The 24,996-nt window shown below is 50.7% G+C and overlaps 3 protein-coding genes across 4 annotated transcripts; 1 reads left to right on the top strand and 2 right to left on the bottom strand.

Moving 5' to 3' along the window:
- The first annotated feature begins 3,489 nt into the window (after window positions 1-3,489).
- VPS4A (vacuolar protein sorting 4 homolog A) lies at window positions 3,490-13,614 on the top strand. 2 transcript variants are annotated; one of them, XM_057712955.1, is made up of 11 exons: window positions 3,490-3,702; window positions 6,846-6,957; window positions 7,059-7,206; window positions 8,487-8,545; window positions 8,643-8,762; window positions 9,354-9,510; window positions 10,068-10,216; window positions 10,578-10,659; window positions 10,877-11,096; window positions 12,123-12,263; window positions 12,754-13,614. In XM_057712955.1, the coding sequence occupies exons 1-11, from the start codon at window positions 3,682-3,684 to the stop codon at window positions 12,853-12,855; spliced, it is 1,311 nt and encodes a 436-aa protein (XP_057568938.1). In that variant the 5' UTR covers window positions 3,490-3,681; the 3' UTR covers window positions 12,856-13,614. The 2 variants fall into 2 exon arrangements, with proteins under 2 accessions (XP_057568938.1, XP_057568937.1); XM_057712954.1 differs by having other exon boundaries at window positions 3,491-3,702; window positions 8,484-8,545.
- Window positions 13,615-16,690: 3,076 nt separating this feature from the next.
- PDF (peptide deformylase, mitochondrial) lies at window positions 16,691-18,637 on the bottom strand. The gene is made up of 2 exons (XM_057713529.1): window positions 17,913-18,637; window positions 16,691-17,154 (listed from the first exon to the last, which is right to left on the bottom strand). The coding sequence occupies exons 1-2, from the start codon at window positions 18,505-18,507 to the stop codon at window positions 16,997-16,999; spliced, it is 753 nt and encodes a 250-aa protein (XP_057569512.1). The 5' UTR covers window positions 18,508-18,637; the 3' UTR covers window positions 16,691-16,996.
- An 8-nt stretch (window positions 18,638-18,645) lies between these two features.
- COG8 (component of oligomeric golgi complex 8) lies at window positions 18,646-24,970 on the bottom strand. The gene is given in 6 exon segments (XM_057713524.1): window positions 18,646-19,100; window positions 19,874-20,042; window positions 21,087-21,914; window positions 22,698-22,905; window positions 24,473-24,921; window positions 24,923-24,970. Coding segments are annotated over 6 exon segments (1,968 nt in total). The 3' UTR covers window positions 18,646-18,834.
- Between the last annotated feature and the right edge of the window lie 26 nt (window positions 24,971-24,996).

Raw genomic sequence — 24,996 nt, 5'->3', positions numbered from 1 at the left:
TTGTTTTTATTCCTCCTCCTCCACACTGTTTTGCCCCTAACCAAGAAGCTCCTTAACAAATTGCTCAGAAACCATTCCTTGGCACAAGCCCCAGAATGCTGGACTTTGTAGTCTGATTTTATGAGGTTGTATTGGCTAGGCACAGTTGACTCACTGGTCCAAGCTTGGGTTTACAACAAGTGCCACGTTCTCAGCATCAACAGAACCCAATATAGAAAAGTGCTGTGCAAGAATGAACAAATGGGCAGCCACTGTGGAGGACAGTGTGGAGGTTCCTTAAAAAACTTAAAGATAGATTTACCATAAGATCCAGCAATTCCACTCCTGGGCATATATCTGGAAAAGATGAAAACTAATTTGAAAAGATACATGCATGCCAATGTTCATAGCAGCACTATTTACAATAACCAAGACATGGAAGCAACCTAAATGTCCATCGACAGAGGAATGGATAAAGAAGATGTGGTACATAAATACAACAGAATACTACTCAGCCATAAGAAAGAAAGACATAATGCCATTTGCAATAAAATGGATGGACCTAGAGATTATCATACTAAGCAAAGTAAGAAAAAAACAGATATATGATACCACTTATATGTGGAATCAAAAAAAATGATACTAATGAACATATTTACAAAACAGAGTCATAGACATAGAAAACAAATGTGGAAGGGGGGGTGATAAATGAGTTTTGGATTAACAGATACATACTACTATACATAAAATAGATAAACAACAAAGACCTACTATATAGCACAGGAACTATATTCAATATCTTATAATAACCTATAAAGGAAAAGAATCTGAAAAAGAATATGTATCTGAATCACTTTGCTGTGCACCTGAAACTATCTCAACACTGAAATCAATCAACCATTTAAATTAAAAAAAAAAGCAAATGGAATTGAGCATTTGCAAGTCAATGACTTTCTACCTAAAGTGTGGGAGCTGAGAATCTGATTTCTGCTCCAGTGAGAAAGTTAGAACATGAAGTTACTGACCTGATTCAGAATCAAGCCTAAATGTGCTCTGTGTGCCAACCCACAAAGAACTTAGATTAGTGCCTTTATTCCCCCTTTCCCTTCTCCACTCACTCCTCCATTCCCAGCAATGGCAATACCACTGCAGAATTGAGGGGTCCCCAGAGCCTGTTTTCAAGTTAGCCTCCTAGAAGAAAGTCAACAACTCGTGACCAAGTGAGAATAGGAGGAGTTCTGGTTTCCCCATCATCAGAAGCAGAGGCTTAGGACAGACCTTCCTCTAAGGGCGGGGCTTCCTTCAGAATCCTCTGCCTTGTGAGCAGTCAGTGTCTGGATGGTAGGCTCGTGAAAGATAAGCTAAGACGGAGGTCAGAGCAGAGTAGGCAGAACAAAGGGAAGATGAACACAAGTGAGTGGATCCCAGCCCCAGCCCTTGCTATGGACTGAATTGTAAAAAAATTCATAACATTGAGCCCTACACTTAGCACCTCAGAGTGTATTTGGAAATAGAGCCTTTAAAGAGTTGATCCAGTTAAAATGATCCCGTTAAGATGGGTCCTAAACCAGTCTGACTGGTGTCCTTATAAGGAGAGGAAATTTGGGCTGGAGATACCAGGCTCATATGAACAGAGGAAAGACTCTGAGGACACAGAGAAAAGCAAAAAGCGTGACTGTGCGAGCCTACGAAAGAGGCCTCAGAAGAAACCAACCAACCTTGCCAGCACCTTGATCTTGAACTTCTAGCCTCCAGAACTGTGAGAAAATACATTTCTATTGTTTAAGCCAACCTGTCTGTGGTATCTTGTTATGGCAGCCCTAGCAGGTTAACACAAACCTCTCTAATTGTAGGGACTTTTCATTTTAATTGTCTTCCAGCTTGAACAGCCTATCAAATATGTGGGGTTAATATGTTCTCAGCTTCCCTGTTTCACACTTATTCACCAGTTAGGTCCCTTTCTTTTGTTTGCTTACTTATTAATTCTTTAGTTAATTATCAGTTCTTCCAGCAGATATTATGCCAGGCCCCTGGAAAAGCCCCAATCCTGTTTTCTTAATGATGCAATAGGATCGTGACTATAACATAACAACATCACTGGTGCCAGACCTCAAATGAAAGCATCTCCACTCAGCCATCAGTGTCTAAAAGAGCAGTGCTTCAAGGTAGAAGCTGAGAAGCCATGATTTGGAGGGCATCTGCCTCCTCATCTAACCCAGACTCATCAAAGGCCTTGTCCCGCCACTCCTGCCATTATCCTGACTCCAGTATTTGGGCCTTTTGTTTCCTCGACCTCCCATGTGTGATGATGGCCCCTTCGCTCCACCTTATCCATCCTCCAGTTCCCATGGTGGCCCCTCAACTGTTATACCTGAAACAGAGCCAATTTCCAAAATTAAAAACTGAAGCATCCCTCTCGAGTGTGCTCCCACTGTAACTATCCTGCAGTCTTTGGGGTCCTCAATTAATCCACTGACACGTTCACTTTCTCCTTATTCACTTCCCACCTTACCTGGTTTTGATTCCATTGCAGTACCACACTCACCACACTCACCCTTACTGCTCTATCTTCATGGCAGCCTCCTGGACAGACCTGCACTTAAGCAGCTGAGTACCTGGGAGAAAAATCCAAAACAAATTGTTATCTTTATACTTCTATAGAGGTTGCCACCCTTTACCAGGTTTGCCCTTACCATGGTTCACTTGAAATGATTTCAAACCATCCTTACTCTCCTCATACCCCAGGCCTTTCACCTTCTTTCCCTCTCTCTCAGCAGATTTTCTTTCCTTCTGTTATAATTCACCAAGAAAACAGAAGCCATCCAAAGGAACTCTCCCAACTTCTTGTTACCTTCCGGCCAGCCTAGGTAGGCATCTCTCTTCTCTGCTCCCACTGTAATATATGCAGCCAATCCACCCACCTAGGCTTTGGTCCCATTCTCATTGGCTACCTTTCTTTACTAGATCCTTCCTATTGTTTTTTTTTAGAACATGCTGAACTCAGTGAATGTGAACAACCAATCTGCTATGCTGAAGTTCACCTGGGTAGAGTCCCCAGCTTTAGAGGCCTAAGAAAATCACTTAAGGAGAAACGTAGTATAAAGGAAAACAGAACTGGCTTTAGACAGAGCCACCGGCATCATAATAACAGTTACCAGGGACTGAGCCCCAGTGTCCGGTACATTGTTTACGTTAGCTAGCTCATTCATCTCCTCCAAAAGGCAGACAAGGTAGATACTCATTATTATTATTATACCCTATTAAACAATAGGAACCGAAAGCTCTGGGAAGTCAGGCTTATTGTGCAAGTAAAAAGTGCCCTATAGGTGCTGTTTTATCCGAAGTGGGACCCAGGACTTGAAGATTCCACGCCGCTCTGATTCTGGCCCCGCCCCCTTTTGCTCCCCAGTCCCGCCCCGCCCCTTGCCGCGGCCCCCGCCCTCGTCCCACAGCCACGGCGGGGAGCGGCGCCTGCAGTGCCGGCTGTGGCCGCCGGGGGGGCAGCCGCGCGGCCCAGACGCGACCGCTCTGGGCCGCGCTCCTCGCTCGCCCTCGGACTCCGCTCCGGCTGCGAGCGGCCGCCCTTCTCGCGCCCAGCGCCGACCCGCCGGGCTCCCTGCGCCAGACCAGCTCCTCGGCTCCCGGGGCCGGACCGAGGCCGCAAGCAGCGCCGCGGGGTGTGGGGCGGACTCAGGAGATGAAATGACAACGTCAACCCTCCAGGTACCGCGGCGCGGCCCGTCCCGACCTGCGGAGGCCGAGAGAGGCGCGGCGGGGCCTGCGAGCGGGCGGGCGAGCGGGCGGCCTCCGCGGAGCCCTGGCCTCGCGCCTCCGCCCCGTCGCCCTGTCCGCCCGTTTCTCTTTTCTGGCGCTCGGAGTCGAGGGTCGCCTACCGTCCAGAACGCCCGGCCCCCGAGGCCGGGCAGAACCCCGAGGCCGCTACGAGTAGCCGGCGGCCCGGGACTGCCGTGGGGATCAGCCTCCCTCGGGCCTCAGCAGCGACGGCCGGGAAGCTCGGGCCCGCGGTCGGGGCGCTGGCCCTCCCTCCGCCTCCTCCTGCCGCCCTTCCAACAAAACCCCGTTCCTTCCCCTGTCTCCGATTTCCTCCTCTCGGCCAAAGGCCCTTCATCCATTCCCTCGGTCGGGTCGGGTGGTGCTGGGGGTGGCGCCACCTGGTAGCATGACTGACCCATCCTCCGGGTGCTGCCGGCCCTTTGCTGGGCCGGGAAACAGAAACGTGCTCTTCTTGCCTCAGACCTGAGTTTGAATCTCGGCTCTGCCACTCACTAGCATCTGACCTTGGGCGCTCGTTAGCTGCTCTTGGAATCTCGGGTTTCCCGTCAGTAAAATGGGGTAATAAATACCCTGTAGGGTTGTTCTCATGGTGGCTCTAGATTGAGTAATTCAGGTAAAGCATTCTCAACACAGTGTCGGCTACATACTCAGTGCTCATGAGGTGATGGCAGGTACAGTGCTTGGGAGAGTTGGGCAAGAGGTCATGGAAGAAGAGGCATTTGGCCGGGTAGTCGAAGGATGGGGGACACGCAGATACCTGGAGGTGGAGGAGGGCTGGTTACTCCAGATGGAGGAAAAGAGAGGAACAGAGGCATGGAACACAGTGGGGTACTAGGCCTGGAATTTGCTGCAGTCCAAAGCCAAACCCCACCATCTGTCAGCAGAGGCTGTTATCACAGGGGTCAACAAAATGGCCTGCAGATCCTACCTGCCCAGTTTTTATAGGGCTTGTGAACTAAGGATGTTTTTTTTTTCCTTTTATTTTTTTAAAAGAACAGCTTTATTAAAATATAACTCACATGCCATACAATTCACCCATTTAAAGTGTACAATTCAGTGCTTTTAGTATATTTATAGTTGTGCTACCATCGCCAGTCACTTGTAGAATATTTTCATCCCCACAGAAAGAAACCCTGTCCTCTTTAGCAGTCACACCCCCACCCACCCCCCAAAGCCCTCTGTTCCTCCCAACCCTAGGCAGCTACTAACCTACTCTCTGTTCCTATGCATTTGCCTATTCTAGGCATTTCATATAAATGGAATTATATAATATGTGGTCTAGTGTGACTGGCTTTTTTCACTTAACATCGTGTCCTAGGTTATTACATTTTTAAGTGTCTGAAAAGGGGATATTTCATGATATGTGAAAATCATGAAATTCAAATTTCAATGTCTATAAATGAAGTTTTATTGGAACACATCCCTGCTCATTCGTTTATATATTGTCTGTGGCTGTTTTGCGGCTACAGAGGCAGAGTTGAGTGGTTGCAACAGGGATTGTATGGCAGGAAAGTCTAAAATATTTACATTCTGGTCCTTTATGGAAAGTTTGCCACCTCCTCTATTAGCACATCTTTGTCACCCTTTTCTTTCATCCTCATCCTTTGCCACACCTGTTACTAGCAGGGCTGGCCGTTTTGTCACCTTTCCCTCCTGTAATGAGGTGCATTAATTAATAGAGTATCTAGAAGGAGGGAGGGAGATGGGCTGCCTTACCACGTGAGAGGCAGAGCATACCTAGAGTATTGTTCTGAACCCCCCTTTCAAAAGGACAGACCCAAGCAAAGGATACCGAGTGGAAAAGTCCAAGGAACTGAGGGTGTGTGTTCTGGCGACAGGAGCACCATTTTCATGTCTATCTGAAGGGAGGGCCTCATGGAGGAGAGTGACATGTGAAGCTTGTGTTAAGCGAATCATCAGGGAAGGTTCAGGGCTCCTAGCCATTATCTATTTGTAAGTAGTATAGGGAGCTGAAGCTTGAAAATAGTAGCCAACACTCTCCTTTCCTCATCTCTTCAACCTGGTGAGTTTGTTTAACATCGGCCTGACCTAACCTACTCCAGTCTGTTAGTTCTGTAGAACTCTGTCTTTCTGAGATTTCTTACTTTCAGATGAGAAAGGGCTGCACAAATGCCCAGGCCCTGCCAAGAGCTGGTCAGGAGGCTTATTGCTCACTGTGGTCGGAACTGTGTGTATACAGTGGGCTCTGCCTGCCTGATGTCTAGTGCTGTATCAGCTTGAGGAGGTTAATTCTGGTAGTGCTTCCCGGGTTAGTGAAGCCGCGGTTTCTAAAACTGAATCTGTAGGTGTGGGGCAGCTGCCTGAAAGATCCAGCATTCATTAAGGTCAGTCCTAGAGCACAGGCCTACAGTATTTAGGAGGTTCTCAAAGACACTCTCACAGAGTTCTTAGGAGGTTCCAGAGGATTGCTCCCCTCCACTGGCAGCACATACATGCCTCTGGAGTAAGCATGCACTTCTCTTCCTGGAGCTACCGGTATATTGAATCATGTGTCTAAGCATCCTTTGCCTGCGTATCAACTTTAGGGAAGCTGTCTTCTCTTTTCAGCCTAGAGAAGCGAGTTGGGCCAGTAGAAAGAAGTAAAGATCCCTTGGGTGGATGGAGGGCTTTCTTAGCTGGCTGGCTCCTCTCTCGCCCACGAGGTCAAGAGCAGTTTATGGCCTCCAAGCTGAGTAGCACAACAGTCAGTTGGTTCTGGTATTTACCCTGTTGCAGGCTCTCAGTCCAGGTCTATTTCTCTTTCCCCTGAAGCTGTGAAATAGAAAGTGAATTCTCCCTTTGAGCCCTAGCTTGAGATGAGGCTTCCGCTTGACTGAGAAGGAGGTTGCTTTTAACTGTATGAGTATATTGTGAAGAGGGACAGCTGCCTTTAAAAGCTGCCTTTCAAGCCCTTTCTAGTTGACGTGGGACAAGTAGGCCAGCATAAAGGTCTGCAACTGACAGATTCCTGGGCCTGGCAATATCTCTTATCAGTGTATTCCTGCTGCCTGGAACCCAGGGGCTTTCTGGATCTCTTGGGAAGCACTGGGTTGTGTGTTTTGCCTTTCCAGAAAGCCATTGATCTGGTGACAAAAGCCACAGAAGAGGATAAAGCCAAGAATTACGAGGAGGCGCTCCGGCTCTACCAGCATGCCGTGGAGTATTTCCTGCACGCTATCAAATGTGAGTCCCACGTGGGGTCCTTCCCAGCCACAGAGCCCCTGCAAGAGGAGAGCAGGCACACAGGGGCTCACAGGGGCCCCTACATGGCTCTCCTTTTGCAGATGAGGCCCACAGTGACAAGGCCAAGGAAAGCATTCGAGCCAAGTGCATGCAGTACCTAGACCGGGCAGAGAAGCTGAAGGATTATTTACGAAACAAAGAGAAGCATGGCAAGAAGCCAGTCAAAGAGAATCAGAGTGAGAGCAAGGGGTGAGTACGGAGGAGTGGAGGAGCTGGAGGGGACCAGGGCCCCCACGAGCAGGTGTCTGTTTCCTGTGTCGCCATCATGTTGGTGCTGATCCTGCCGTGGACTTCCACAGCACCTTCCTTTTGGGGAATACTGCTCATAATGGTGATAATGCCCACAGCTGCCTTCGTCAACTTTACAGGAAACTTCCACACATCGTCTCATTGGATCTGTATGGAAAAGCTGTGGGCAAGGTGGGGAGCCAGCCTTGGACTCTGCAGCCAGACTCTCAGGGTCTAGCCTGGCTCTGCCACTTCCTAGCCAGGTGACCTTGGACAAGTGCCATGACCCTACTGGGCCTGCAGGTTCCTCATCTGTAGGAGGAGGAAGGTAGTGGGACTTCTCTCCTAGTGTTGCTCTAAGGAGCTCAGAATGAGGTGATGGGGGTAAAGCCCTGAGAAGAGAGCTTGGAGTGCAGTAAGGATTGAATAAATGTCAGCTGCCGTTATCAGAGTTCTCATCTTCATCTGACAGATGCGGCAGCAGACTCAGAGAGGTTCAAGCATGGCCATAGAACTGATACTTGATGGAGTCTGGACCCACACCCAGGGCCTCTGTTTCTGACTCTAAAGCCAGTGTTCCTTCCATAGCCTATCACCTTCTGTCTGTGGTTTGAGCACGAAGGCCGCAGGTAGTGTGAGGGGAGGGTGCCCAGCCAGGGAGTAGGAGAGGGGAAAGTGGTGCATCAGCTGCCTCGCCAGAGGGAGGCTCTGCTCCTGGGTGGAGAGGACATGCCTGTGTTTAGATTCCCCAGAGTGTGAGACACACTGAGGAAGAGGCAGGAGGGCAGGCACCTCCAGGAGGGCTGAAAGAGCTTTAAGGATGGCAGACTACTTATGTCCAGATAGGGATTGGCCCTGGAGGCACAGCCACTTGCTGTCCTGTTGTGAGTGCCTATGAAAGGCCAGTAATGGCTCAAGTGCTTGCCCGACTGCTCTTGAAGTCCAGCCAAAGCACAGGTCCCCCACTAGCCTAGAGAGAACACACACCTCGATTCTTATGTCCTTAATGAAGAAGCGAGGGTGGGTTATGAGAGTATTTCCTGGAGAATCCAGAGGGAGTGCTGATGATGTGTGGCCCCGACACCCTAGCGGTGCCTGTCTGTGGGTCTCTCACCACTGCTGAGCGGGGAAAGCATCTCTTTAGCACCGTGCTGGCAGCCAGAGCCTGACCTCGCTCTGAGAGCTTCCTTGCCAACTGCCGCTTGCTCCAGCCAGTCATCTTGTGTCTCCTTTCCCAGCAGTGATAGTGACAGTGAAGGGGATAATCCAGAGAAAAAGAAATTGCAAGAACAGCTAATGGGTAAGAGGCTTGAGCCTGTGGTGATGGGAGTCGGGCGTGGCAAGGACCCCCTCGTGGGTCGGGCTCCGGGTCGAAGGCTCTGCCCCCTGTCTTGCAGGTGCTGTTGTGATAGAGAAGCCCAATATTCGGTGGAATGACGTGGCTGGGCTGGAGGGGGCCAAGGAGGCCCTCAAAGAAGCTGTCATTTTGCCAATTAAATTCCCACACTTGTTCACAGGTAAGAGTTGAGCCACTTTAGGCCCAGATGCAAAAGTATCAGGCTTCTGGGAATTCTCTGGTGGTCCGGTAGTTAGGACTTGGCACTTTCACTGCCTGCGTTCAATTCCTGGTCAGGGAACTAAGATCCCACAAGCCGCACAGCAAAGAAGAAAAAGAAAAAATCAGGCTTCTGAGGGTGCCAACTCAGGGCCTCCATTATGAAGGTTTCCAGATGGCAGGTGGCGACTCAGCTCCCTTTGCCCTTAGCAGGCAGGGGCCCAGGGCCTGCTCATCGCGGTCATCTACTCCTTGGCTTCTCTCCAGTGTCAGAACACTTTTGTGGCTAGAACTTTGACTGAACCATTCCAGTGGTAGGCAGGGTCAGGAACCAGTGCCAGCCAGGGTTACTTTGCTAGGTCCTCGGGGTCATGAGCCAGGGCTAGGATCAAGTTCTCAGCAGGTGATTTAGTTCCCTTTACTCCTACAGCAAAGTAGTCTTGTAGAACTTTTCATTTCTGACTATGTTTACCTCAGAAAAAAGCCCTCTGCTTTTTTATGTTCCCTTTCCCCAGTCAGGAAGAAGCTCACTTCAATTCATTCTTTCTCGTAGGCAAGCGTACCCCTTGGCGGGGAATACTGCTCTTTGGACCCCCTGGCACAGGGAAATCCTACCTGGCCAAAGCAGTGGCAACAGAGGCGAACAACTCCACCTTCTTCTCCGTGTCTTCCTCAGACTTGATGTCTAAGTGGTTGGGGGAAAGTGAGAAGTAAGTCAGCCACCAGGCTGCGCTCTCTTGGCAGCCCCTGCTCGTGGTCCAGCTTCCCTGCCCTTGGAGTCACCTCCCAGAGGAGCCACTACAGATGTCAGGGAGGGGAAGCCAGGAGAGGGGTATCTTGCTAGTTCATCAGGTGGGACACTGTCCTGACAGAGCCAGCGGAGACTGGAAGGGAACTTGGGAGCCATGAGTCCTCATGAAGGGAAGGGAAAGGCACTCACAGTAATAGGGTTTCAGTTGAGTGTCCTCTGTTGGGGACTTTATACAGTTAACTTATTCCCCACACCAGCTCCCATTCTTCAGATGATGAAACTGAGGCTGAGAGGAAGGGAAGTGGCTTGTTCTCAGTCCATAGCTAATGAATGAGGCTGCCAGGATTTGAAGCTGATGCCAAGGCTTGCTCTTCCTCTCGGTGCAGTGCCACCAGAGGATTGTTACCACCATTTTTTCTGTTGTCTCAGCCTCTCCAAGGGAAGGGCAAGAGGAGAGGTGGTACCTGGGCATGTGTGCAGGTGTCCAGATCCCAACCCCGTGTCTCACCCTCACAGGCTAGTCAAAAACCTGTTTGAGCTGGCCAGGCAGCACAAGCCCTCCATCATCTTCATCGATGAAGTGGATTCGCTCTGCGGATCCCGCAACGAAAATGAGAGCGAGGCTGCCCGAAGGATCAAAACGGAGTTCCTGGTCCAGATGCAGGGTGTGTGCCAGTCCCGGGCCCCTCTCTGGTTCTCGTTCCACCTGAAGCCAGCCCAGGGCTTCATTGTTTAGCTGCAGCTGGACCTGACTGTCCTCGTGGTGGAGGGAATAGGAGGGAAGCACTTCTTAGCTCCTCCTCGTTGAGCAGAGGTGACTGCAGCCTTGGCCGGGCGCCTCTCCGCCCCTCCCGAGGCAGGCAGGGCTGTAGGGCTCTTCACCCCAATAAAGCCAGCCGGGGCCCTGCCAGTGGTGTCACAGGGACAGCTCCGGTTTAGGACACAAAGTCCCTGAGGTCCTCCCCGCAGGTTCTGACTGGTCCTTGCAGGTGTTGAGTCGGCATCTGTGTTCCCCTTTCTCTGCAGGGGTGGGAAATAACAATGATGGGACTCTGGTACTTGGTGCCACAAACATCCCGTGGGTGTTGGATTCGGCCATTAGAAGGAGGTGAGTCCTCCCCATGGGAGCCAGGGGCCGAGGTCTGTCTCCAGCCGTAGTCAACCTGCTGCTGGCAGCGGGGGGTGCAGCCTGACCCCGTTTCTCTGGCGGCTTCTCCGTGTCTGCAGAGCCCTTAGTGAAGCGGCTTCTGGAGGGCCCCCCGAGCCTCTCCATTGAGACCATCCGCCCTCCGCTCTCAAGTCCTGCCGTGTGCTTGGCTCTCTAGGTTTGAAAAGCGAATTTATATCCCATTGCCGGAGGAGGCTGCCCGCGCCCAGATCTTCCGGTTGCATCTGGGGAGCACTCCTCACAACCTCACAGATGCCAACATCCACGAGCTGGCCCGGAAGACAGAAGGCTACTCGGGTGCAGACATCAGCATCATCGTGCGGGACTCCCTCATGCAGCCCGTGAGGAAAGTACAGTCAGCAACACACTTCAAAAAGGTGAGTGGGCCAGTGAGGAATTGCTTAGAAACTGTCACAGGAAAGGGGATATTGGCTTTCTGGCTGCTTGGGTGACACATCTTGGGTCTCTGGGGAGTGCATGGTGAGCTGTCTGACTCCAGGGGCTGAGGTTGCACCTGCTTGCACCTCCCCTACAGTTCTTGCTTTTGGTTGATCGTCTCAGATTGTGTGATGCTAGAGGACAGGGCACTGTGACTGTCATCTCTGCTATCCCTGCAGTTAGTGCTGATCTGCGTGGTGGACCCTGCTGCATGTCTGAAAGCGATGGGTACAGAATCACACAACACAAAGAGGGACTCTATTCACACAGCAGCTGTTTGTCAGGTGTCGTCAGGGGTCCCACTATGTGCCTGGCGCTGTTCTAGGTGTTGGGGAGACACTTCTGACCACAGCCGACAAAAATCCCTGCCCTACAGGAGCTTCATTTCTAATGGGGGAGACAGACAACAAACAAAACAAAGACTCGTTTCTCAGAAGGTGCTGGGGGGAAGACAGAGCTGGGCGGGGAGGTCTGGTGTCTCCGAGGTTTGGAGGGGGTGTGGGTAGGTTGCACACTTAAAGGATAGGCCACACTGGTGACACTGGGTCAAGAGTTGAAGGACGTGGGGGATTGCACCTTGGCGAGATGTTGCCAATGGAGCAAGCAGTCTTCGGTTGGAAAAACATTTTGATGTCACTGCATTCATGGTGTGATTGAAGGAGCTGATGAGGAGGAGGAAGCTTTCTGGGCATTTGGGCCACAGATTGAGGTTCTGGAGAACAGTAGCTGGAATAACAGGCTGATCACGAACATCTGAAATCAGACTTGGAGCCACAGTGACTGCCTGGCCCGAGAGTTTCAAGGAGCCCATCCCTCAGATCAGACTGATGATCAAGAAACCCAGGCATTTGCTCACACCATCCTATTGCCTTCTCCTCAGGACTCAGAAACCTGAGGTGTCCTGCCCTTTCCCCAAATGCCCAGGGGCAACCCCTCTAGTCAGTCAAACTCCTGTTTGGTTGCAGGTCTGTGGCCCTTCCCGCACCAACCCTGGCATTATGATTGATGACCTCCTCACCCCATGCTCACCAGGGGACCCGGGGGCCATGGAGATGACTTGGATGGATGTCCCCAGTGACAAACTCTTAGAGCCTATGGTTTGCATGGTAAGTGGCCAGTTGGGAGAGAGGACTACACAGAGCTTGTTTTGCACACAGAAGGAACCAGTAAATGTCTGTCAGCATGGTTTGATTTGGTGCAGTTGCATAGGCAGCCTCTCAACTGACTATTCTTGGCTTTTCCTTGTCCTAGTCTTGCTGATGGTCCTGCCTGTTCTGTGAGGCAGGTGTCTGCCATTGGGCCTGGTGTGGTGGGTATGCAGTTAGAAAGAGCTTCTCACGCAAGTTCAGAAATAACGGGAACTTAGATTCTCTCAACCGGAAGTAGGCCGTCTGGAAATGACACAGGAGGGGAGCGACCCTGCCCCAGGAGGCCTTTGGGCAGAAGCCAGGCAATGGGAGTTCTGCATTTGGAGCTGGGGGGTGACCTCAGAGGCAGGGCTCTTCCCACCCTGGACTGCATGGGGCTGAGACTAACTAAGGCAGGCTGAGGCCCTGGAACCTAACCTCCCTTACCTGCAAGTGCTTGTCTTTGCAGTCGGACATGCTCCGGTCTTTGGCCACCACTCGGCCCACTGTGAATGCAGATGACCTCCTGAAAGTGAAGAAATTCTCAGAGGACTTTGGACAAGAGAGTTAAAAGCTTCTTCACATGCGTGAAGGTGAAGGTGGGAGGTTGATTGGGGTCAGTCTGTGGTACTCCCCATGTCAGTGGCCAGACAGGGCTCCAGGGCTCGTCCTAAAGTCACTACAGCATCCTCTCTGCTGTGAGGCCATCAGCTGGGGGAGCAGGAAGGAGGGGCCTCCCTGGCCGTGGAGACGCAGAAGCACATTCGGCACCTGGTGGAATACTGGCTCTTCCTGCTTCCCCTCTTCCTCTCTGGATGCTCACCACCTCCTTGTCCTGCCCCGCCATGGTTTTTTTTTAAACCATTCTTTGTTCCCCTAAATTAATGCTGCTTAGATTTTCATCTTGTTTATAAATAAAATTAAAATCTGCCCGAAGCGTCAAGGAGCGGGAGCAGCCTGTGCTGTGGGGTTGGTGCAGCAGACCTTAAGAACAGCTGGCCAGCGCCCGGCTGCCCGTCCCTTCTAGACCCAGGTTTTGCTTCGTGTGACTAGGATGGCTGATGCCCTGGGTCCCCAGCCCAGGCTCTGCCTGTAAAGGCCGAGAGTAAATCCAAGCCATTCGCTCCGTCTGGGCCCTGTGTCCTCCCTGCAGGAGGAGAGGATGGTGTTTGTGAGCACACAGCTGTGTAGATCAGAACGCTGCGTGAAGGCAGTCAGGTGGGTGCCACTACTGCCTTCTCTTCCCTCTGAATGTGAGAACACTGAACCTGGCCACTGCCCCCCAGTCCCTGTCCTGGAAATGGGCTAATAAATCCTTTTCCTTTCTTGAGCCACGTGAGTGATCTCATCTTTGACTCTTGTCCGGGGCTCTTTGAAGGCCACACTTGCTTCCACTAGAAATACCCTGTGGTCTCTGCTCTCTTCTTTTCAGAGGGATAACAACTAAATAGGATTGTCACCAGCTGCTGCAGTTGCTGGGCCTGTTCTCCAGTCAGGTTCATGAGACCTTTCTTCCCGCAAAGCCTCGGAAGTGTGGTGGGGGTGTGTAAGGGACCTGGGGAATTCTTGTTGTTCAGCCTCCAGATCAGAAGCTGCAAACCAGGAGGCCTATGGGCCAGGCGTGGCCTGCGGTCGTGCTTTGGTTTGGTCTGCTGCCAACATTTAAAAGTCAAGAGCTGACATAAAAATTTAGATCTCTGGCTTCTGAAACAGTAGGTTAGGGAACACTGGACCTGTGTCGCATGAGGTAACCTATCAGCTGCAGCTGAACAGGGGTTTCCTTGTTCATAGGGGGACTGTGCTCTCCAGCTCACCTGTCCCCACCTGGACTGCCTCACTCCTTAGCATTTCCTGTCCAGCCCCTGTGGCCATTTGAATTTGTGACTCCTGACAGTGAGGGAGCCAGGGCTCCAGAGCTGGCAGCCCTGCAAGTGCTGTCTGAGGGGCAGCAGGAGCAGCCTGGCATCCAGTTGCTCTAGCTCTCCTCCCCCTCCAAAACCTAGTATTGCTCTATATTTTCAGCCAGAATGGTCCAGAACTGATTACGTGGCTGCCTCTGGATCTTGTTAGCTTTACACTAGGTGTTTCTTTGATCTGCACAGGACCATCTGCTGAATTGAGCCAACTTTTGCTTAGTTCCTTGAAGGCTTAGGCCCAGTGATCCTCTCCAGTGCTGGTGGCTTAGCCCCACTCTTGTTACCTGGAGCATCAGCAGGCCTGACCTCCAGATGTCACCATGGCTGGGATCTTTGTCACTCGCTCAGGAGTTCCCACTTTATGTTCCTTATTAATTAGTGTGCCCTCAGCCACCAATTGCTGGACTACAAACTGCCCCTTCTTGTATTGCTACGTTTTAGTTAGTTCTGTCTGGTTACCTTTGCTTAAATGAGAAGACCCTTGGCTTTTTTTTTTTTCTCACCTGCTTCCTTATTTCTACTGCTTGACATTGGCAAGTCACAGGGGTCAGCAGAAACTGTAGGGCTGCTGTGTGGTTCATCCTGACAGCTCTAGTCACAGCTTTCACAGTTGCCCTTCCTTTCCATTTATCTCTCTACCACTAGTGACAGGGCAAATGAATGTCCTGTTCACTACTGAGGCTGGCACGGTGGCTGTGTTCAACATGGCTAATATGTGCAGAGGAATTTCCTTCCCTAAGTGCTTGCTCAGAAATTCACTTCCTCCCTACCTGGGAATTCTGTTCTAAACCTTCTACCTACATTGATTTTTCACTGTGGAAGTTGACTTCTAAAACTTTTATCTCAAGGTGCTGATTTGTGTGTGTGGTTTTGCAGCTGATATATCTGTCCAAGGTGGGAGAGATTTTCTTTATTGTAAATGCAAGAATTTGTTGTCTTTGGGTTGTAGTGTCTTGGGCTAGTGGATCAAATCCTTCCTTGTATGTGGATTTGGTTACAACAGTAAATCTCATATATTGTCAGCAACAGTCTCAGGCTTTCTCTGAGGTCCACTCTGAGCAATCATTTACTTTTGGGCCTTGAATCAGGAAGCTTCAGGCAACTACTACTGATCTGCATTACAAAGGCATTACTAAGGACTGTTAACCTCAGAGCCTGTAAGGAATCTTCAGAATGTTCTGATGCCACCCTGCAGGAGCTTCTGAACACTGTCCAAGGGAAAGGAGGCTCACTGAATTCTAATTTTCCTAAGGATCCATGTTTTCAGTAGGAGAGATTGCTACAGATTTCCCAAAGGCTGAGTCTCTGTCCTCACAGGTAGCCAGTTCTCTTTTGCTTGGCCTCATAGGCCCCCAGACTTGGCTGTTTATAGAGAAAACCATGGGCAAGAGTGGGTCTTTCCTGGGGTCATTTAATTAACTACTGTTTAAAACACGTTTGCGCTGAACAATTTACTAGACTTCTTACTATATGGGTACTTGGACTTTGAGGACTTTGGTAAGAGTACCTGCGTGGCAAACCTCAACATAAAAATGAGGTAAGACAAGTATCCTTCACCTCTTAACAAAGCTCTGACAGAATCTTAAAGCTAAAACACTGGTCAGCGTGATGCTAATTTATTTTTTCAAAATAAGTGTGGTGATGAGGAAGCACAAGTTCTGCTTCCTGTTTCTGCCCTAATTGTGACTGAAGAAGCTCCTTCTCAACTATAGGCATTCCCCACTTTTTGAAACTTCACTTTACACTGCTTTGCTTTTATGAAAGACCTACATTAGTACCTATTTTTACTAATGGGAAAGAAATTTGAAGAGGATCTTCATTTTTACGAAAAAAGGTGAAAGGTAAAACAGCATTCAGCTTTTGTTTTTCAGAGAGCCATTACAGAAGCAGCACATACTCAGAGCTGCCAGAGTGGCACCGCCAAGCTCCTCCCCTGGGAGCTGCACTCAGCATCAAGCCACCATAGCTTTGAACTGTGTCTGTGAGCATCTGTGCTTTATCTCGATTTATTTTGTGCATCTGTTAGCAAGATGTGTCCTAAGGTAACTGATCATGGGGGAAACCTGTGTCACCCCTCCCTCAGCCCTGCTCCATGGGCTCCACCCAAAGCATGAGGCAAGTACCAGCTGCCTAAGAGGTCTCAGCAGAAGAGTCTTCCCCAGTTCTGTTAAAGGTGGGAAGCAAAAGCTGGAGACCTAAACTGTATCTGAACCTGTTAAAGTGTATGACTACTCAGTTACGTTAATATTGTTGTTGAACTGGGGGCATTCTGTCCTGTGTTTTACTTCCACAGGCAAACTCGTATCCAAAACAAACAGAGACTGTGTGGGTAACACACATGAGCCCTTTGTAAATATAAGAACTTGGTGAAGATGATCAACCATAGTCTTAACCTGCATTTTTAAACACAGCTTTCAGATGTTTTGGGACTACATTATTATCTAATCTTGGGTTTGGGAACAGATGATACAGCTCTTCTGAAATCACGTCTACTGAGAATGGCTATTTACTTGCGTCCCCAGCCCCCGTATCTCCATACAAAATTGCTAGGAAATGTCCACTCCTTTAGGCAAGTTGTTTTTCTTTGCAAGTTGAAGGCAATACAGTGTCCATGGCTCATTTCAGAGCACACATTTTTAACATCTTCCTCCAACTCAGGACGGCATGCTTCGGCAGTCCATTGTTTTCTGTCACAGCAGAGCCAATACCAAGTTGATGCCAAGTACGAATTGCCCAGCTTAAAGCCAAAGTGTTTGCGTTTTGGTCTTCAGGATCCTCAGATGCAGCAGGAAGGCTTTAGTCATTCACCTCCATCCAGTGGATGTTGGTAAACGTCTTGCTGTCCATTTTGTCAATGAACAGGCAGCCCTGCAAGTGGTCCATCTCGTGCTGGATGATGCGGGCTGCCCACCCACTCGCCTGCCACACCATCTGCTCTCCTCTAGGGTCCAGCCCTGCAAAGGAAGGTACAGCCTGGGTGAGGACATGCTGAACTGCATCATTCTCAACCTACTTAGCCTTTCCCTGCCCCTGGCTGTCCCTGTTTACAAGAGGCAACGTCAGAGGGGAATGCAGACAGCAGCCCCTATCCTTCCTAGAAAGGAAGTCTGAACTCTGCCTCTTACCAAGTATTCAACCTGGCTCCCAACTCGGACAAGTAGGCTGCTGGGCTCACTATGGGCTGAAATGAGAAATGATTTTCCCAAGTGACTTGCTCAAGAAGAACAATCATCCCAACCCCAGTAAAGAATCACATTCTGCAAAACATCCTGTGGTATGACTGACAGGTAATGGCTCATCACCCGGGGCTAGGCAAAGCCGTGTTCCACTTCTCCCACTCGACCATAACAGATCTAATTGGGGCAGGTGTGCGTGTGCGAAACACACAGGGTGCGCGACAGGACAGAGGACGTGCTGTGAGCTAACAGTGGAACCAAGCCACCCTCCCAACCCCACCCGCGTGCTCCCACTTGACTGGCTCTGCTCTCACAGGTCCCTCCTGCCCCATCCCATTCCGTCAGTCGTGAATTTCGTCCACTCTAGGGTCTGCGCTTTGTTCATGTCGGTAGGCTCCGCTGATCAGCCATCAACATGTTTACACTTTAACTGGAATTTTGCGGAAACCGTTTCCGGAATCCGAGGCCGCCGCCTCCAAAGGTTGAAGAGGAGCACGCACTTACCCCTGCGCCCCAGCACCCCCACCGCCCCGCACCTGAGATCTGCACCGCCTGGAAGCGGGGCACGCAGGCCAGGAAGCCGGCGACGCTCTCGCAGCCCTCGGGGAAGGTGACCAGGCGGCTGTCCAGCACCCGCAGGCTGGGGTTCACGAACACGCGCAGAGGGAAGGGCGCCATCTGACGGGCCTCGCGCACGCGCGGTGCGCAAGCGCGGAAGAGCGCCTCGGGGAACTCCAGCGCCAGCACCTGCAGCGGCACCCCGAGCTGCGGCGCGCTCAAGCCCACGCAGCGCCGGCGCCGCATCACCTGCACCAGCCGCTGCACCAGCCGCTGCAGCTCCGGTCCCTCCAGCTGCGCCGGCTCTACCGGGGCCGCCACGGCCCGCAGAGCCGGGTCCCCGACCAGGCACACGCGCGCGTACGGCGGCTCCGGCGCTCCCTGCACCAGACGCCGCACGTAGCGCCAGTAGGAGCGCCGGCGCGCCGGGCCCTCGAGGCCATCCGAGGCGGGCGTGGAGCTGCAGGCCCGGGCGCCGCCGCCCGCTACCCGCTGTCCCCACAGCAAGGCCGGCCCCACGCAGCCACGCGCCCGCAACCACCGTAGCAGCAGCCCAGCCCCCAGCTGTCCCATGGCGCGTGGAACAGAGCCGCCCGCGCGTACGCACGCGTCCCTCACCGGCCCCCGTAGCCGAGGCTCCCGCCGCTACGGACGCTGGGAAGCGCAGTTCCCGCGGGCCTTCCGGAAGGGCCGGCGCGGTTCACGCAGTGCAGCCTGCTTCTGGGTGGCGTCATCAGCTTTATTATTTAATTCCATTTCTGACAATTTAATCAAGCGTTTACAAGAATAAGCAGGAGGTTCCCCCTTTAAGTACGCCTTCGGAGGCTCTCCCACGCGCGGCTGCTGCCGTTCCCAGCGGGCGCTGCATGAAGCCAGCCCCGCGGCCGCCAGAGGCGCCTGTCAAGCGCCCGCGTTATCGTCGGCCTGCGGCAGCCCCGCGGATTCCACCTCCTCCTGCCTCCCGTCAGGGATAGGCGGGGTGACAGGCTCGAAGCGTGGCCCCTCGGAGGGCGGTTCTGGAGCTGCGGACTCGGGGACTAGCTCCTTGTCGTCTAGACAGAAGACCGTCTCTCTCTTGGGCAGGATAGAGGCCAGAGGCTCCTGGACGACGCTGACGTTCACGTGCCCCAGGTTTCCGTACTTGGAGAGCTGAGTGGGTGGAATGCCTGGCCCAGATGGTAAAGAACAGGAGTGGAAAAAGCGTTTAATTTAAATATTCATGTTTCACAGGAGGAAAAAAACACTTATTAGACAAAATGAACACAGTTACCATATTTCCATACAGTAGAAGTAACCTTTGTGATATGAGACAGGAAGCTATGCTGTAAAGCCAGACTCTGAAGGTAATCGGAACAGCCCAGTGCCGGGCGGACGGAGAAAGAAAGCACCAGGAGAGCCTCAGTAGGCACCGCCTTCCCTGGACAGGCCCCAGGAAAAGCTGGAGGAGCAGAGAGCATCTACTCTGGTGGGATCACTGGCCTACTGCCCTTTGGGAATCTGTGCCTCCCACGTCCCCTTCACAGGCACTGAGAGAGTGGGCACAGAGAAGGGAAGGCAAATTAGAAAATATTTTAAAAACTATCTATCAACATTTCATGTCAATGGAATCATACATTATGTGGTTCTTTTGTGACTGGCTTCTTTCACTTAGCCAGATATAAACATATTATTTGATAAAAAATATTCAGAAAAGGCAAATCTACTGCAATGGAAGTAGATTAGTGGTTGCCGGGGTCAAGGGTGGGATTGGGGAATGACAACAAATGAACACCAGGGATCTTTCTGGGGTGATGGAAATGTTCTAAAATTAAATGGTAGTAATGGTTGCACACCTGTGTACACTTACTAAAAACCCTGAATTTCACAAATAGGTGAATTATTTAGTACATGACAAGTCAATAAAATAGTTTTCAAAATCTTTTCTCCTCCCTTCTCTTACCTAAGGTCTGTGCTATCTGAGCTGGAGGAAAAAGGACTTGCAGACAGCGATTTAAATAAGGAACAAGGTCTTCCAGGAAGACAGTGCAGAACTGGACGAAGAGCTCTTGCTCCCCACTGCTGAAGGCAGCCTCTTCAGCACGATGGAAGGCCAGAATTACTTTAGTTACCTAAGAGACAAGGGCACCATCAATCACTGGGTTAGTCTGTCACCATCAGCAGTGTATAAAACTAGGTACAAATGTGCAGCCCTCAAGTTTTCAGGAGGAAAGTCGTTCCACACAGTACATTGTATTATTATCTTGTTTAAATTCAGAGTTACAGTCAGTCTTCACAATTCTGTCACTTCATTGATGTATCTAACGTGTAAAAACAGTGCACCATACTTGGATGTTAGTAGTATTGGTAGTATTACTTGTATTAGGCAAATTCTAAGATGGCTCTTGTGACCCCCACCCTGCAGTATCCACTCCTTTGTGTAATCTCCTCCCCTTGAGTGCAGGCAGCATCTCTGACTTTTTTCTAACCAATAGAATGTGGCAAAGGAGAAGGATTTTGCAGCTTTAGTTAATATCCCTAGTCAGCTGACTTTGAATTAATCAAAAGGGAGGTTAAACTGGGTTGGCCTGACTTAATTATATGAGCCTTTTAAGAGGGTTGAGGACTCCCCTACAAGAGACTCAGGCAGGAGAGATGCTTTCCCATTGGCCCTGAAAAATGAAAAAGCCACACTGAACTGCCTATGGAGTGGGGTGGCCTCTAGGAGTTGAGGGCCTCACTCTTACAAGTGTAAAGAAGAGAAATCTGCCACTGTGAATAAGCTTGAAAGGAGGAGACCCCAAGCTCCAGATGAGTCCACAGCTTAGCCAACACCTTGATTGCAACCTTGTGAGCAGAGGACCAACTCAGTTATGTTGTGCCTGGACTCCTGACCCACAGAAACTGAGACATGATAAATGTGTGTTGTTTTAAGCTGCTATGTTTGTGTGAGTCTGTTATGCAGCAAGAGAAAACCGATACATTAGTGAACCATTACCACTGGTGAGCCACTTCATGAAGGGGGACTAACCAGAGCTCTTCAACCAGAAAAACCTCTAAAACCACACTAAACCTAAGTCAGCAGGCACCACTGTCACAAGGACTGGTTTATTACAAAAGTCTGGTGGCCTGTTACTAAAGGAGGCCCCACCAGAGAGCCAACAGTATGTGCTCACCTTGACAAGGGCATCCTCCAAGGTTCCAGTTACATCCTGCGCCAGGGCCACGGGGCAGCAGAGGCGCAAATCATTGAAGGCAACCAGAATGTTGTTGAGGAAGCAGGCAAGGGGTGGGAAGTCTAAGAGCACCATGGGCGGTTGCAGGGTCCCTGGCTGAGTAACTGGAACAGCAGCAGGCAGGTTACTGCTGCCCAAGATGGCTGGAGCCGAGATGAGGGTGTAGGAGTTCATTTCATCCTGGAACTTCTCAACTGCTTCCTGAATTGCTTTCTGGAAAGTGCTGACAGCCACTCGCTGGAAAACAGGAGCCAACTGACCCCGGAAATCAGCTCCTACCCGGCTGAAGGATAGCCCAAAGTACATGCACTGGCCCAGCAGGGAATCCAGACGACTGCCTATCCCTCGGTTAAGGTCAGTCTCTAGCACCTGCAGGAACTGTGAGACTTTCTGAAGCACCCAGCCATGGAAGATGGCACTCTCATTCACGGTGTGCTCACCCATGGCAGGGGGCAACAGTGGGTCCTCGTCTGAGAAGATGGCACGGTACTGGGTGATAATATCAAAGAGATGGACACGGCAGGCCTCGATGGTTTTCGTGATGTGGAAATAGGGATCATCATTGGGGATGGCAGTCAGGATGGAACGGAGCCAAGCATCTCGGGCCTGAAGAAACTTGATCCGCAACTCGGCCTCGGTGAAGACATCCATTTGCCGTAGGAAGCCAATGACACGGAGGCAGGCAGGGAGCTGGATGCTGGTCCTCAGTTGCTGGATCAGCTGGCTCAGCATTAGCTGCATGGACTGGCGCACTTCGTTCACAATGCCCTGATGACACAGGGGGTGAGACACCACGCTGGGAAAGACACTCCTTGGAACCCATTCCACTAACCCTGAAAACTACAGACCAACATGCCCACTGCTGTCCTGATATACAAAGTATATTTCCTAAAACATGCACACAGATTCACCAACAAAGATTCGGTGCACTGTGGCCTATAGGCCCTGCCTGGTTCTCCTGCCCTCACCTGCTTCCTATTGCTCTCCCTGTGCTCACTGCACTCCAGCCAGAATGGCTGTCTTTATACTTCTAAACACTCCAACTTCTTCCCTCCTTAGCCTGCTGTACTTATTCGTACCACTTTCTGGTTTGCTCTCTCCTCACATCTTCATGTGGCTGGCGCCTTCTCATCATCTGGGTCTCAGCTTAAATGTTCTCTCTCCAGAAGAGCCTTTCTTGACCACTCTACGTTGAGTAACCCACCTTAGTCTCCTACCCCATTCCCTGGTTTACTGTAAGATACTTAACACTATCTGAAAGGATATTATTTATTTCTTTGCCAACTAGCAGCTTATAATCACAGAGAGCTAAGGCCTTGTCTTTGTTCACACTGTATCCCCAGCACCTAGATCAATGTCTGGCACATGATTGATATTTATCAGCTGACTGAATAATGAATGTATGTTTTATGATCAAGCCTGGCTGCCTTATAGAAACTGATGTGAAACATGCAAGGAGTTTCCCTAAGGTTTCTGTCGCAAGGGTCAGTGATGATCACAGAATTAATGATAAGAACATCAGTTTGAGTTTTCTCTGGGCAAGTTGGCTACCTGGATGACAGGGATGGAGGAGTATTTCCTTTCCAGTCGGTGTACGTAGGCTGCAAGCTCCAGGGCCTCTTCATAGTAGCCGTTCCGGACACAGGTGTCCATGAGCTGAGGGATCTCCAGGATTTCCAGGATTTCTGTGTGCCGGTTTAGAGTCAGGGTGTTCATCCGACGATTGGAGCTGATCTCCTCAGCCTCTTTCACGAAATTCCTAGTAATGATCAGAACATTGGTGGTTCACTGCTCTGCATCCAAACCTTAGCTACAGTTACTAAGTACTTACTATGAACCGGGCACTGGGCTGGGTGATTTACCTGATTTACTCTTCACACCAAACCCATGAAGTAAGTACTTTTACCTTTGAGGAAATTTTAATCCCAGAGATCTTAAGCAACTTGTCCAAGTTCACACAATAAGTGATAAAAAGATTTGAACCCAGGGGCTTCCCTGGTGGGGCAGTGGTTAAGAATGTGCCTGCCAATGCAGGAGACACGGGTTTGATCCCTGGTCCGGGAAGATCCCACATGCTACGGAGCAACTAAGCCCATGCACCACAACTACTGAACCTGTGCTCTAGAGCCCAAGAGCCACAACCACTGAAACCCTCGTGCCTAGAGCCCATGCTCCACAAGAGAAGTCACAGCAATGAGAAGCCCGCACACTGCAAGAAAGAGTAGCCCCCGCCCCACCTGCAACTAGAGAGCCCACGCACAGCAACAAAGATCCAACACAGCCAATAAGTAAATAAATAAATAAAATTTATTTAAAAAAAAAAATCTGGACCCAGATCTGCCACTTAACAAGCTGTGGCAAGGTACTTAGGCTCTCTGAACTGTTTCTTCATTGGTAAAATAGTAATAGGACCCACCTCATAATGATGTGAGGATTAAATGAGATGTGTGTAACATACAACCTGACATGGAGTGAATGTTCGTTTAATAACAGCTATTATTATTTTCACAATGCCCTAACTAACCTAGAACTACAACCTTACCCTCAAGTTTCCTCAGCCTCTAGTCTTCTCCTATGCTATTGTCCAACCTTAGTTCCAGCTACAGTCTCCATTTGTTCTCTGCAGACACCTGCTTTGTGAAGCCCTCTATCTATTCTAGGGGATTGGAAGAGTATGAAAGCTATTCTCAAGTATGCAAAGACTCAAAAGAAAATTTAGACTTTTATCATGAAAGGCTGGAAGGCCGATTTAGGCATAATGGACGGAGGGTCGAACAAGGTAGAATATGGCTCAAAAAGGAGGAGGGTTTTTTGATGATTTTTACTGCCCCCAAATGGGAGGATGTCCTTGTCAGCCTCCTATCAATGGGAGTTTTGGAGGAGACAACCTCTGATCCAAGCTGTTGTGTGTACGTGTGTGCTGTGTGTATATGTTTACATAAATATGCACATATATTAAGCTGACAATTGTAGAGTGTTAATTATGTCAGACCCAATGATAAGTGCTTTGCATGGATTCTCCTTGTTTAGTGCTCACAACAGCCCTATTAGGGAGGGATGGGCTGCTGGGTTCCAATACTGACTTCGAAACTTACTAGCTGTGCCGTGGGGCGGTCACTAACCTCTGTGTCTCAACTTCCTCATACACAAAAGGGGAATAACAATACCTACCTCGAAGGCTGCTGTGAAGTTTAAGTGGATTAACAAAGTGCTCAGAGGAAAACCTGGCATATGGTAAGCGCTATCGAAGTGTTAGCTATTTCTATCATGGAAAATGATAGCTACTGCCATTACTAAAAGCCCCTTTAGCGCCGGGCCCGCCGCACCTGCAGCTCTGTTGGAAGCTGGGCAAGCGGTCGAGCAGACGGCCGAGCGACTCCTCCACGTCGCCAAAGAGGCGGTGGATGCGCTCGGTGCACTCGGCGCCGCGGATGAAGGTCTTGTAGTTGGCGAAGGCCAAGTCGCGCGTCTGCTGCAGCAGCTGCGCTCGCTCCTCGGCCAGACGCTCGGGCTCGCGCCGCAGCCGCTCCAGCCCGGAGCCGCTCAACTCCCGGAGGTAGCGGCCCACGTCGGGCCGCTCCCGCCACTGGGCTTCCGGGAAGCGGTCCCGGAACAGCGAGGCCAGGAGCCCTTCATCCTCCACCTCCCCGAGAGCAGCCGCGGTGGCTGTCGCAGTGGCCGACGCCGTAGTCGAGGATGGGAGAGTCGCCGCCGCCATCTTCTCAAAAGCAGCGTCACTCCCGCTCCCGCTCAGCGACAGCGCTGACTCCGACTTTAGAAGCGGAAGCAGCCGGGGTGCACTTCCGGTCTCTATGATTTCTCATCCGGCCGGCTTTCTTTCCCCGATAGT

This window comes from Hippopotamus amphibius, chromosome 16 (genome assembly GCF_030028045.1).
Source record: "Hippopotamus amphibius kiboko isolate mHipAmp2 chromosome 16, mHipAmp2.hap2, whole genome shotgun sequence".
Classification (NCBI taxonomy): domain Eukaryota; kingdom Metazoa; phylum Chordata; class Mammalia; order Artiodactyla; family Hippopotamidae; genus Hippopotamus; species Hippopotamus amphibius.
The sequence above is the reverse complement of the archived record's forward strand: the minus strand, read 5'-3'. Positions and strand labels throughout refer to the sequence as shown.

Bases quoted from the DNA above. Each gene is read 5' to 3' on its own strand.
- PDF (XM_057713529.1), bottom strand. From the start codon at position 18,507: ATGGGACAGCTGGGGGCTGGGCTGCTGCTACGGTGGTTGCGGGCGCGT. The intron at 17,155-17,912 runs GTGCGGGGCGGT...CTTCCTTTGCAG, and splicing joins CCAGGCGGTGCAGATCTCAG to GGCTGGACCCTAGAGGAGAG.
- VPS4A (XM_057712954.1), top strand. From the start codon at position 3,682: ATGACAACGTCAACCCTCCAG. The intron at 7,207-8,483 runs GTGAGTACGGAG...CTCCTTTCCCAG, and splicing joins AATCAGAGTGAGAGCAAGGG to CAGTGATAGTGACAGTGAAG. The intron at 10,660-10,876 runs GTGAGTCCTCCC...TTGGCTCTCTAG, and splicing joins GATTCGGCCATTAGAAGGAG to GTTTGAAAAGCGAATTTATA.